The 14,079-nt window shown below is 50.7% G+C and overlaps 2 protein-coding genes across 2 annotated transcripts in view; both read left to right on the forward strand.

The window, feature by feature from the left end:
- SLCO2A1 (solute carrier organic anion transporter family, member 2A1) overlaps window positions 1–4,860 on the forward strand; it is an 88,232-nt gene extending 83,372 nt beyond the window's left edge. Inside the window, exons 13-14 of the mRNA XM_011958195.1 lie at window positions 1,701–1,824; window positions 2,720–4,860. Of these exons, the coding sequence (XP_011813585.1) occupies window positions 1,701–1,824; window positions 2,720–2,837 (242 nt within the window). The 3' untranslated portion in view covers window positions 2,838–4,860. The remainder of the gene's footprint in view (window positions 1–1,700; window positions 1,825–2,719) is intronic.
- Window positions 3,132–9,253, forward strand: LOC105523410 (chromosome unknown open reading frame, human C3orf36). The gene is given in 5 exon segments (XM_011958225.1): window positions 3,132–3,264; window positions 4,169–4,224; window positions 8,759–8,852; window positions 8,855–9,141; window positions 9,143–9,253. Coding segments are annotated over 5 exon segments (681 nt in total).
- The last annotated feature ends 4,826 nt before the right edge of the window (window positions 9,254–14,079 follow it).

The raw sequence follows: 14,079 nt of genomic DNA on the forward strand, positions 1-14,079 counted from the left end.
AAATGACGTATAGCCCACTGTGCCTCGTTACCCAGGGGCCAGGTCAACACCGCACCCTGCGGTGAGAGCAGCGGCTTCCATCCCCATTTTGAGATGTGTTGGTGATGTTCCTACTGGGGCCAGGTGAGCGGGAACCCTTGCTGGGCCCAATCCAACCCCAGGTTGGGAGAAGTGTTTGGATGATGGGAATGAACCAGCTTTTTCAGTGGGATTTCTTGTTCCTCTAGTCCCTGCAGAGCCTCTTTAGACCCTGCTCCTGCTGCCTGCATTATAAACAGAGGAAGCAAGGCGGCAGGATCTACCTGTCCTCCCAGCAGAGGCTCTGTTGTCATCAGAGCTCCTTATTTTCATTCATAACTTAACTTTCTCTAAAACTTCTGCTGCGAAGGAGACCTCACATTCCTCTCAGCCCATCCAGCAACTAGGACAGGCTCTAAAGAGCCCTTTCCTGCTTCCTCCAGCAACCTCGAAAATGACCTTGAAAACAAGGACTCTCTCGACTGTCTCGCACTGCTTGAAGCACTTGCTGCGTTTGTTTTTCCATTTGAGCTCAGATAACTCAATGTGGGACCACAGTGAGAAAACCCAGGCCTGGAGGGGTTCCATGTGTCACCCAAGAACACAATCCACTCTTGGGTAGATAAAAGGATTTTCTATTACAGGTTTTAAATTACCCATTGGGATTGGGTCGACAATGTTTCTGGACTTCGTTTCTACCCAGGGAAGTGTCACATGTCACTCTGCCTGGCCAGTTTTCATCCCTCTGTTCACCTGGAGACTTGGGAGTGAACAGGACTTGAGTGGAGAGGCTTCTTCTTGTAGTTTCCCACTTGTGGGCAGCGCCACAAGTGGAATATTGTCTGTCTTTCTTCTGGAAGCAGCTGCTTACAGGGCCCTAAACAAAGTCTGGGAGGTTGTTCTCAGCACCCTGGTTCTGAGAATGGGATGGGCCAGCCTTGGTGTAAATCCTGGACAAGCCCCTCCCCAGTCCAGTAACTGCCTAGAGCTGTAGCTAGTGGTACACTACCCACGGGTAGTGTAGGCGTCCAGAATATTTAACAGCCAGGAAGGCATAGCCCCTGCCGAGCCAAATCTTAGCACTCAGCTGCTGGGAAGTGCGGGGGCCTGGAGAAGAAGCTCTGAGAAGCCAGGTATTGGGAGGTCTGCAGAGAGCTATTGTCTAATCCAATAGGGCAGCTTGGTGTGGTGGAAGTTCAAACCTCCATAAACCAGGGTTCAAAGTCCTGCCTTGACTTCTCTTGGCTATGTTACAGTGGCCCAGCCAAGAACCCCTTCCTCTTCACTAAAACGTGGGCACCCACACCTCGGGGCCAGTGTGAGGACCTGAGAAGTCGATGCCTGGAGAGCCTCCCGCCACACAGCAGAGGCCCATGTAGCTCCACTCTGAGCTGATCTCAGAACTCTGTTGGATGTCTGAGCTGGCATCAAGGTGATCTCTGTGACTTACTCTGCCTTGAAAGAATGGCCCAGGTCCCTTTTCTCTTCTAAGCCTTCTGGTGAAAGAGAAATTCAGGCTTCACTGAAAGCTATTCTGCTTTCCAGAGTCACTGTGAATCCTAGGGGTGCAGCAGAGCCATTCTCATATATGTGAACCGTGCAGGGGACTTGGCGCCCACACCCCTGCTGGGCACCTCTGCCTGCAGCTCCATCTGACCAGGGCTTTCCGAACCCTCTTCCAGCCTGGCTGCCATCTCCAGCCCTCTATGGCCTCACCATTGACCACTCCTGCATCCGGTGGAACTCGCTGTGCTTGGGCAGGCGAGGGGCCTGCGCCTACTACGACAACGATGCTCTCCGAGACAGGTGAGGGCCCGACACGCACGCGTGTCCCGGAGCCAGGCCCTGGGCTTGAGATGACAGCAGTCATATGCCTGGTGGCTACTGTGGGGGCTGTCAGGCTTCTGAAGAAGAGAACATGAAGGGCCACCTCTGCGGCCCTGCCACGGACAGGGAGCAGGGGCTACTATAACAGGGATGTCAGGGCTCACAGGGAGATGTCCAGGGACTTCCATGACCCGAAAGCGTTTGGAAGGGGCAGCAGCAGAAAGAAGGGGTGGGGATGGCTGGAGCCCAAGGAAGAGGCCATGGCTGTGGAACAATGGGACAGCCTCCTGCTGCTCAGAGACAGAGGGGGCCATATCATGGCTCCTGGCAGAGGTCCAGGGCAGGGGGAACAACCTACCTCAATGGGCCATGCCCAGCTGCAGTGCCATTGGGTTCTGCACCCCTTCCAGCCACCTCACCTGCTGCCATTGTCATATGGCCCAGAAACCACAGGAAGGTGGGCTTGAGGGGACTGGGCAGGGGCTGGAAATGGTATGGGAGTGGCAGAGAAGGCCACAAAAGGGACAGGTCAAGAGGGCAATGAGAAGATGCCCCTCTCCTTCTGGCTCTGCTTGGTTGACAGGACCCTCTGGGGCTGGCTGGGGCAGCTGGGTCACCTCTGGCCCTCTGGAAAGAGCCGGTGGAGGGATGACGAGCCCCGGATTAGGAGTCCCACGCCTACTCCCTGCCTGCTTCCCTGCAGCTTTGTTCCCTTTTGGGTCAAAGAAATGAGGAAAGTGATCCATACCTGGATGGTGCCCACACCCTTCGTGGGCCAGCGTGGGAATGACGTGGCTCTTCCCAGGGGTCCTGGCCCTGGGATGTGGGCTGTGGAGCCCCCTCCCTCACCAGTCCTGCCTCCTCTTGCCCACAGGTACCTGGGCCTGCAGATGGGCTACAAGGCACTGGGTATGCTGCTGCTTTGCTTCATCAGCTGGAGGGTGAAGAAGAACAAGGAGTACAACGTGCAGAAGGCGGCAGGCCTCATCTGACCCCAACCCGGGCCACTGCCCTGCTCCAGAGAGTGGACCGTGCCTCTTCCACACCTGCCTATATTCACTAATGTTAACACGTCATTTCCTTTTCGTGTTTTTAAACAAGAAAGAAAACCCCAGTCCTCATTTGCCTTCCCTACCTCCTCCTCCCAGAGTCCTCCCCACAGTTCCTAAGGGCCTCTGTGCACCTGGGCTGCATGAGCCAGAGTTGGGGGGCTGAGTCTTCCTTGGCCCCTTGGAAGGGGCCTGCAGATGCCCAGGCTCACTTCAGTGCTGAGTCCTCCATCGAGGATGCCCACTGAGGCAGCCAGGCCCCTCACCAGGCCTGGGGTGAATCCTAAACAGAGAGAGAAAAAGGGTATCTGCCCTTCTTGCCAGGCAGCTCCACTCCCGTTGACTGCCCACACCCTGCAGAGTGGCAGGGGTGAGAGGAAGAAGGAAGTGGCTGAGTTATTAATAGCCAGAGCCACTGGGAGACTGGGGAGCCTGGCTGTAGCCCCCTTTGCACCTGGGTTTGGCATCAGCACAGACTATGGGAGGGGCTGGCTCCCTCCCCCTCAGATCCTCACTTCCTATACCTAGAGGCCATTCTGGATGCTGCCATGTTGGGAAGTACAGCCTCTGCCCATCATCTGCACACAGGCACCAGAGCAGGGACTGAGAAACCCCAAGGATGGGTCATCTAAGTGCTGTCCATATGAACCTTGGACTTTGTGTCCTTAGAGCCTCACATTTCATCCCTGTCTTTCTGGGGTACATTTCAAACTGAGAAAGCTACAACACAGTGAAGACCCAAGGAAGGCCTATGAAATGGTCCTGATGCCCAACCTCCCACCCCTTCAATGTAGGGACGAGACCCCCTCATCTCAGAGTAATGGGAAGAACCTCCCACATCTCCCTGGCAGCAGATGAGGTGGCTTCACGTGCACTTCCCTGTCTGGACTTCAGCCCGTATTCGGAGGAGTAGAGAGGCAGAAGAGATGTCAGCAAAGCAAGTGACGAAGCAGAGTGGATGTCCACTGCCACCAAGCTGGATGGCAAGCTGCGGCCCACAAAACGGAGCCGGTCAGGGTGGCTTTCCTGGTTTCAGATGTGCTCACACCATTACCATTTTCTCAGCCTCTTCTCACTGCCTCCAGAGAGGTGGGTGCCAGGGCTGACAGACACCGCTGCTATGTGATAGAGGTTGAGAGACAGAAGCCAACAAAGGAGGCCATTCATCAACAAATATATTGATTGGAGACCAACTTTGTGCAAAGCAGTGCTAATACAGGGTTCTCCAAGGAGCTTCCCTCAGCTTTTACCTCACCTCCCTCCATTTCCATTAGGGCCTCCTCCCAGGGTGTGCTCGGTGGGCAATGTGGGACTGGGGGCATGGGAGTTGGTGAGAGCAGGAGGAGAGGTGGGGACAGCAAGCAGCCACAGATTGGCATGAAGGATCCTGACCTGACTATCCATGCCATCCATGGCCCCCAGACTGACTCTGCACCTGGCCCTTTGCCAGACAGCTCTGTCTCACCGTGTCCTCTGGAACAACTGGGCATGGGTCATGGCCATACATGACCCTTAAGTGCCACTCTTCTTGGAAGACCCCCTCCAGAAGCATACTAGAAGCCACCTCTGGAAAGGCCTCATATGGTGATATGCCAAAATATTCATGTCAGTGTCCAAACAATATCCAGTGCCATGAGACTGATGTCTTTGTGGAAACCACTGTTACAGACACGCTTATTTCCAAAGCCACCTCATTTCCAAACATCTCACTCAGGAAGGGAGGCTCAATATAACCTCAGGGGCCAGTTTTAGCATTTGAAATGGTTCTGCTTGGAAAATGATTCCCTGCAACTAACCCTGGTCTTTCCCACAGCAATCTAACCAAATTTGGAAGGCACTGCCTTCAGCTGAGCTTATGAACAATGAATGCCAACCTTCAGGTTCTAGAAGATTATGGTTGCCCTCCCAAACCTTTATTCTATTATGATATTGCTATTAAAATATTCTAATTTTGCTATTGAGGTAACTTGGTCATGAATTTATGTTGTCATATACATCTGTCAGAGAACAGACAGCACCTGCACTTTATTTTATTTTTATTTTATTTTTGAGATGGAGTCTCACTCTGTCACCCAGGCTGGAGTGCAGTGGCACAATCTTGGCTCACTGCAACCTCTGCCACCTGGGTTCAAGAGATTCTCCTGCCTCAGCCTCCAGAGTAGCTGGGATTATAGGCCTGTGCCACCACACCTGGCTAATGTTTGTATTTTTAGTAGAGACAAGGTTTCACCATGTTGGCCAGGCTGGTCTCAAACTCCTGACCTCAAGTGATCCTCCCACCTCGGACTCCCAAAGTGTTGGGATTACAGGCATGAGCCACTGTACCCTGCCAGCACCTGCATCTTGTAAACAAAGAAAGTGCTCATGACATAGACCCCAGGAGCCCATGGCCATGGGGATTAGAGGTAATGCAACTGTCAACCCATTAGCCTGGTATCAGGCAGGTACCAGACACTGCTTATTCCTTCAGTGTAGTTCTGCTGGGCTCTGAGGAGGCCAGATCACTGCTCTTGGGTTTATATCCAGAAGTGGAGTTGGACGCAAACAGCTAAGTCCATGGCACAAAACAGAATTAATACCATAATCATAACTGATCACATGGTCACAACCAGTACTACTACTCCCCAGAAAATCTTTCTTCTCAGCTGACAGCAGGGAATATAATAGTGTCACTTTCATTTCACTTCCAGAGCAAAGCTTAACTTTCCGGAGTGTGTGACACTCACAGAGGATGTTGTTAAAATGCAAATTCCCAACACCTTCCGCCCAGCCCCAGAGTCTACTTCTGTGGGTCTAAGAGGGACCCAGGAATGGCACTTTTAATGGCCCCCTCATGAGATTGATGTGGGTGGTTCCCAAACCCTGTGAGGTGGACTGTCAGTGCAGTGGAGCCTGGGGGATGCCCATTTGTGCTTAGGCCACTGAGAAATGTATAGGCTCGATAGGCCTTTGGTATATTCAAAGGTGAGTGAAGGATAACAAGGTGAAGACACGCCTGTGAAGAGATGCCTGTGAATCTGATTTTTTGGATGACTGCAACCAAAAGTGAGTGGGCATGAAAAACAATCCGAGCGCTCACATTTATATGAGGCTCTTATCAGTGCTGAGACAGACATTCTCATTTCACAAGCTTGGATGTACAAAAAGAAAAAAAAAATCACTTATTTCTTTAAATCAGTTATTGATTTCAAACCCCCCATCCTGCTGTCTGGCTGGAAATTCAGTATCAACCATGCTTGGTTCTGGCTCCTAGAGCCATCTGAAGGTCCTTGGATGCCACTTACCCTTGAATCAAGGGTGCCATTGTGGGTCTTTGGTCCCTTTCCCATTTGAGGCTGTTTAATGGCCCTGCTTCTCACCTGAGCCTGGAAATCCTACAAAGCCTAGACCCCAGGGTTAGGCCCACCTCCCTGTGCACACTCGCAGCCATGCCCTCCCCCAGCCCCAGTCCCAGGAAGCCCACTCCTCTGTACCACTCCCCCTCCTCACCCAATCCAGCCCCTCAAGGGCTGAACAAAAAAGCCAGAAAAGGAAGAGTGTGCAGGAACCTTTTATATTCCATCCTTCTTTGATGCTTCTTGGAAAAACTGCAAATACAGTGATAACTAAATACCATATCTCTATCAATTATCCTTTGGCCCAAAGCCCTCTGGGGTGATCCTCCATGATGGATGTCCCATTTAAAGGTGAGGAATCTGATTCTGAGGAAGCAACCATTGTGACCAGCTTCACATAATAGCTGGCCAGGCCTAGACTCAAACCAGGCTGTCCACCTCTCTCTGGTCCAGCCCAGTCTCCCCAGCTGAGTCATTCTGAAGAGTCAGCGTGGACTAAAATGGTGGAGAGGCCCCTCTTCCCACTGATGTTCACTGGCCCATGGGACGGAAGTGGGGGAATCTCTTGAGGGCCATTAAAGTGGGTAACGGAGGCAGGAGAACCAGGTAACAGTTCATGTACTTACCTTCTATTCAACAACTATTCATTAAACAGGGTAATTTATCCCTACTGCACCGTGAGTTAAAGGAGAGTTGTGGAGAAAAGAGACAAAGAGGGGAAGGGTTTTGAGAAGAAAAGGCCCTGAGAATCCTGCACACAGGCCTTCAAGGGAACAGCCCCATCTGGCGACTGCTTAGCAGATTCTTGCTCAAGAAACAAAGCCATGTGATTTTCTTCAACCACTCTCAAAGATGGAGAGATACAGTTAAGCTGGAGTCTGAAGCCAGTCGGTATCAAATTGATATTAAAATATTATATTACAGCAAATCCAGGAGAAATACATCCTATCTTTCACAACCACAGGAATTAAATACCGGGAAGAAAGGTCCATCTTCTGCCAGTAGCACCAGATACCAGACTCATTATAACCTTTCATCAGAGATTAAATATGGAAACAGATCCTGGGCAAGCCCTTGGCAAATCATAAATGAGAGGGTTTTTCTCCATGACATACCCTGGCCACTCCTCCACTCTCCCAGCCACATCACGTCTCCAGCCCTGCTACAACTTGACAGCAATAATAATAACTAAAATGTGCACAGATCTTTACAGTTTACCAAGCCATTAACCCATTTAGAACACTTCTTTCATCGGTAAATCAGTGGGGAAAGGCTTGGCTATGCTGTAGTAACAGACCTCTCTAATCTTAGTCACTTGACACAACAAAAGATATCTCACTCACAGAACCTGCGGTGATCTGGGTGACTCTCAGGTCAGTGGCTCAGTAGTGCCCCTGTGCCTGCTCAGGGCCTGGACATATGGCCTCAGAGCCCGCCCCCCCCCACAGCCAGTGTCTCAGTAACCCAGACTGTTTGGAACCTGAGGTACCTCCATTTCATTATAAGCTGCTATGATCAATGGGGCAGGGGAAGAAAGTCCTGGAAGATCCTGCACTGCTAAGCAATGCTTTGTCCCAAAGTAACACTCTTCACTCTGCTCCCAGTCTAGCTGCCACAAGAGCAGGACGGAATATTCTGTGTGCTCAGAAGAAGGAAAGAGCAGATATGGTTGAGCACTAAAACCCTCTACTGTGGTTAGTGAACCTAGGTGGACACAGTTGCTCACCAGGACACTTAAACCAGCTTTGCGGGACTGTCGGGGTTGGGAAACACAGTCTGGAAAGATTTCCCAATGGAGGAAGCACCAACTGTGGGTCCCCAAAGCTGAGGAGATGATGCCCAGGCAAGGCCGAGACAGTCTGCAGAGGGCTGGGGAGGTGGGAAAGATGATTTGCTCAGAGGAGGCAGAGATGGGGTGGTGGCTGAGAGAGATGCAGGGTCAAGAAAAGGATGGCTTCAGAGGGAAGAGATTTGCTGGGGCAGGGGCCACAGGATGGGGAGGTTGCAGAGTCCAACAGGACAGCTGACGGAGGGAGACCCTGTGGGCGAGGAGGAGATGGGGTGACTCTCATTGCAGAATCGCACCAGAGTTCCCAACAGCCCTGTGGGGCCGCTATGACTAGTCCCATCCTGCACATGAAGAAAACGAGGCCCCTTCCAGTTGTCCCTCACGTCTCCCTTCATTTGTGTAGTACCTGATGTGTATAAGGACACGAGGTGACAAACACATGGCCCCTACTCTTCAAGGACATATATCCAGAGCTAGGACAAGACCTTAACACAGGGCAAAGTACCAGTGCTCTGAGTTCATCTGATGAGCGATGGGAGAAGGGGCTTGATACTAGCCATGTGGGAGAGACTGGATTTCAAGAGAGTCAAGTGTACTGGGAAAGACTTTCTGGGCAAAAGGAACAAGCAAAGGTGTGCAAAGGTAAGGAAGCAGGAAAACCTGCGCACATCCTGAGAACTTGCCGGCCAGGGGCCTGTGAAGGAGCACAGTGGTCAGGCAGGAGAGGCAGTCGGATCTAGGCTGAGACCACCCTGGAGGGTCTTGAGGCTGGTTTACGCCAGGCTGTGAGTAGTGGGCTCAGCCTAGTCCTGGCTCCTGGGTTAGTGCTCACCTGCCCCCTGCCCACTCAGGGTCTGGAGGAATGGCCTCAGAGCCCCCGCCAACCAGGCTCAGGAAGGCATTCCTAGCTCAGAGTGCCCTCCTGGAGTCTCCACTGGAAGAGGCTCCTGAGTGGGCCGCACAACACCCCGAAGAGCAGAGGCGCAGTTCTTCCGCGTGCTCCCAGCACACTCCACCCCTGCCCAGCATACCCATGGCACCCCCACCTTGCCCACCTGGGGAGAACCACCCACTCTGCCCCCGCTCAGGGAGAGGTGGTGGCCACTGCTCTATCCCCTCCCTCCTTTCTTTCCTCTTCTACCTTCTCTCTCTTCTCATCTGGGTGCTGGAACCCAAGCGTGAAAGTGAGAGTCAGAAAGTCTCAGTCTCAAGGCAGAGCGGGGCAGCTAATTTAAAACGGCTTCTACTCCAGCCCCCAGTGTGACTAATCTCCTTCTCTTCGCTCTACAGGTCTATAAATGGGCCACACAGCAGGCACCCCTTTTTAAATCTGTAAAATCTCCAAATCCATTCAAGTGACTTCAGAGGTCCCAGATACGGACCAACATTTCATTAAACCTTTGTCCTCATTACATTTCATGACCGCCAGCTTACAAAAGAGAGACTGGGGGTTCTGGATGAGACACACGCTGTCCCTTGAGTCCACACGGGAAAGGACAGGGGCAGGTGTCACACCGTTCCTCTTTGCCCCGAGCCGCTTGAATCCCAGAGTTTCAACAGCTCAGGTGGGTTGAAGGCTCAGAATGTACCAGACATCCGAAGCGCTTTACATACATTTGCTCCTTGAATCTTCACGACAGCCCTGTGAGATGCAATTATCATGCCATCCCACAGACGAGGAAACGGGTCCAGGGGTCTGCGGTCTCGGCTCCTTTCCTCTGGCTTCCTCAGAGAAGGCGCGGAGGTCCCCGCCGGGTGGGCGAAGCGGGGTGGGCAGCCCCTCGCGCCCTGGAGTCGCATTCGGCCACCAGGGGGCGCCGCCCCCACCCAGTCGCGGCCCGGGGAAGCCACCCGCGGAGGCTCCACGCCCAGCCCGCCACGGGACCCCCTTGCGGCCCCACAGCGAGCCAGGCGGTACTGCCACCACCCAGCTCGCCTCGGACAGTCCGCTTCCCTACCGGGGCGCCCTCCGGCCTGCGGGGCTCCCTGCGCCCACCACATGCACGCCTCCCCCTACTCGGGCCACCCCGGAGCCCCGAGACTGAGCCCACTGGCGCCTGCTTACGGGACACGGCCTCGAGGAAACTTCCTGTCTGCCTCCCCAGGGTAAAGCACCGTTTAGTCTGTTTATATTTTCAGCACAAAAGTGTATTAAACACGTTAGAGAACAAGGGGAGTAGAGGGTAAGGTGCCACGAGGCACCGAAAGGGCCCGCAGGCACTCACGGCTTCCGCAGGCTCTCTGACCGGCCGTGGGCAGGGTGGTCCCGGCCGCACTGTGGGGCCATTCGCACCCAGAAGCTGTCAGCCTCCCCACTGCGTCACTGGCACCATCTGGGACCCATTATTCAGCCACTGCAGGGGGCTCAGTAGCCTCTGCTTCCTCCTCCTTCCAATTCCCAAAACCTTCACCAGAGCACCTCCTGGGGGCCTGGCCCTGAGATAGGCGTGCACGTCAGAAAGAAACTGGTATCAGCATTCTGGGCACTGTCTACCCTGGGAAAGACAGACTCAGGCACCCGGGCAAGCTGGGCACCAGGCCTATAGGGGTGAACAAGACAAACAGAAGGCAGATAGACAACCAAGAAAGCATCCAAACTGTGGCTGCAATTGGCTGATCAATTACAGGTGCAATAGTGCCATGAAGGAAAAGTGCAAACAGACAGACAGATGCCTGCATGGAAATGCAGGGGGAAGCGGGTGTATGTGGTGGATTAACAAAGGTGAAAGAGGCCCGTTCCCTAGGGGATTGGAGATCTGGAGCAGAGGTGAACTCTAACTGTGCCTTGAAGGATAGGGTAAGTTTGTTGACAGGGGCCTTAGAGAAGGTGTTCTGGGCGGAGTGGACTACAGGAGTGAAGACTCAGAGGTGAGAAAGCTGGACCATGTTTGCCTGGAGGGCAGGGTGTAAGTAGTGCCCCCAGTTGCAAGGTGCCTCAGGCAGAGCATGGTGAGAGGTGGATTCTAGAGGGAGAGTATATCATGCACATCTCCTTTAGTAACTAACAGGGTGCTGCCAGTGGATGATGCGGCGTCACTGACAGACTTTTAACAGCAGCAAGATAGAACCAGATTTCAGGGTGTAAAAGGCCACTGGGGCTACATGTGTACTTGGAAGAGGGAACCTGGCTGGCAAAAGTCCTTAGGAGGGAGGCCGCCTTGTCATTATGGCCACTGGGATACTAGAGTGGGAGATGTCAGAGCCAAGGGCAGGACCAGCAAGCTGCAGGAGCATCCCAGGCACCCACAGGCTCCTGGCAGCCAGGTTGAACCAGTGCAGAATGCGGGGTTAGCAAAAGGCCATGCTGGAGCCCATCCCAGCACCAGAACTTGCCTTGTTATAAAACAGGCATTGGAAACTGGCTGAGCCTGGGCCCAGCACAAGGGTTCTAGTTGGCCTACAAGATATTTACATGTCTTTAAGTTAGCTCCAAACACTGGGAGAGTTTGACTCGAGTTTTCTCTTGAAAAACCCTGGTGCAGCACTCCAGCCCAAAAACAATGGATTGGAGCTGAGTAGAGGGCAGTCCTTCAGATGGACCCTGTCCTCTCGGGGTAGCTGCGGTTCCCACATCATCTGCCTGGCCCTTGTAGGTATTTAAAACTTAACACACACACACACACACACACACACACACACACACACACACACACACACCACACACACCCTCAAAGAGTCAAGTTAAAACACCAGAAATCCAGGTGGATGTTGGAAAAGACAAGCCCAGAAGGAAAGAAAGGCTGTTTGAGAAATAATGACCAGGGAAGACTGGCCGTGCTTGAGGATGGACGGGCAGAAGACGTGAGGAACAAGGGTGATCGCCAGGTGACTGCTTGTGGCCTGCTAGAGAATCAAGTCCAACATTGAGCTCCTCGTCCTCCCCAAACCTCCTTTCACTAACTTTCCTGTCTTTCCTGTCTCAGTTAATGGCATTCCAACCTTAGTTGATTAGACCAAAAACTTGGAGGCAATAGAGAATAAGCTTTAAAAAGACTTTTTAAAATCTACATTACTGACATATAATTTATGAACAATGAAAAGCATTAATTTTAAGCCTACTTACTGTTCAATGAGTTTTGACAAATGTATACAACCATACAACCACCGTTTTAATCGAGATATAGAACACTTCCATGAAAATTTCTTGATACCTCTTTCCAGACAATACTATCCCTACCTCCTCACTCTATCCTCCTTCCTTGTGCAAGCAACCAATGATATGCCTTATTTCACTATAGATTAACTTAACCTGTTCTAGAATTTCATCTAATCGGGGTCATATAATACATTATGTATCTGGTTTCTCTTGGTTAGCATGTTTTTGAGATTCATTCATGTGGCTATGTGTATAAGTAGTTCAAACCCTTTTCATTGTTGGGCAGTATTTCATTGGATAAATAGATCATCATTTGTTTTTCTGTTCATTTATTTTTTGGCATTTAGGCAAAATATGTTTTTCTGTTCATTTGTTTTTTGGCATTTAAGTTGTTTATAACATTTTTGCTATTATGAATACAACTACTTAAAAATTAAGCAGTGCACATTTGTGCACAAGTCTTTCTGTGGACCTATGTTTTCTTTTCTCTTGGGGAAATACTTAGGAGCAAAACTTGCCAGATCACAGGGTATGTGTACATTTAACTTTATAAGAAGCTGCCTATTTCCAAAGTCATGCCATTTAATGCTTCCCACTGGTATGGGAGAAGTCAGTTGCTCTGTATCATTTTGAAAACTTGGCATCATTAGTGTTTTTTAATCAATTGTCTTGAGGTTTAATTTACATGCAATAGTATCCATATATTTTTATTTTTATATTTATTTATTTTTTTGAGACAGAGTCTCACTCTGTTGCCCAGGCTGGAGTGCAATGGTACAATCTCAGCTTACCGAAACCTCAGCCTCCTGGGTTCAAGCAATTCTCATGCCTCAGCCTCCTGAGTAGCTGGGATTACAGATGCACACCACCACACCCGGCTCATTTTTATATTTTTAGTAGAGATGGGATTTTACCATGTTGGCCAGGCTCGTCTTGAGCTCCTGACCTCAAGTGATCCACCTACCTCGGCCTCCCAAAGTGCTGGGATTACAGGTGTGAGTCCACCATGTCCAGCCAATATATTTTTAGAATAAGGTCAATTTATTCTGATAAATGTGACATCCATGTGACTTCCATATCCAAATTAAGATATAGAACATTTCCATCTCCCAAATAAGTTCTCTCCTGCTCCTTTAAGGTCTCCTCATTACCATACCTCTTCCCCGCAGGGAACCACTGATCTGCTGTCTATCATGGTAGATTAGTTTTTTCTGTTCTAGAATTTAATGTAAGTGGAATCTTAAGTATGTCCTCTCACCAGAATGCTTTTGAGTGAGATCCATCCATGGTGTTGCATGAATCAGTAGTTGATTCCTTTCCCCACATGCAAAATGAATTTTAACTTTAAAAATCGTTTTTGGCCGGGCGCAGTGGCTCACGCCTGTAATCCCAGCACTTTGGGAGGCCAAGGCGGGCGAATCACGAGGTCAGAAGATCGAGATCATCCTGGCTAACACGGTGAAACCCTGTCTCTACTAAAAATACAAAAATTAGCTGGTGGGCGCCTGTAGTCCCAGCTACTGGGGAGGCTGAGGCAGGAGAATGGCGTGAACCCGGGAGGTGGAGCTTGCAGTGAGCCGAGATCACGCCACTGCACTCCAGCCTGGGCGACAGAGTGAGACTCCATCTCAAAAAAAAAAAAAATCGTTTTTAAATCTTTACATTATGAATATCTTTAATAGTCATGAAATCATTATTTCAAATGGCCTAGGCCCATCAGTTTGTGTTTCAAATGATTTTACTGCATTTTAAATATCTAATAAAATAGGTAGTTTCAAAAGTCACGTATTTGTAGAATGAACCTAGTAAAGGCTTATCATGAAGACTGCCTGTTGAATATTCCTGTTTTCCATTATATCCATAGGTAGTCTCTTAAGTAGGATCAGATTATGACAATCAGATCATCTAAGTTCCTATGAAGGCAAAAATTTAGTGTCTGCTTTTTCGGTTTTCACATAAAAATGC

Source organism: Colobus angolensis, unplaced genomic scaffold, assembly GCF_000951035.1.
Source record: "Colobus angolensis palliatus isolate OR3802 unplaced genomic scaffold, Cang.pa_1.0 Scaffold46, whole genome shotgun sequence".
Classification (NCBI taxonomy): domain Eukaryota; kingdom Metazoa; phylum Chordata; class Mammalia; order Primates; family Cercopithecidae; genus Colobus; species Colobus angolensis.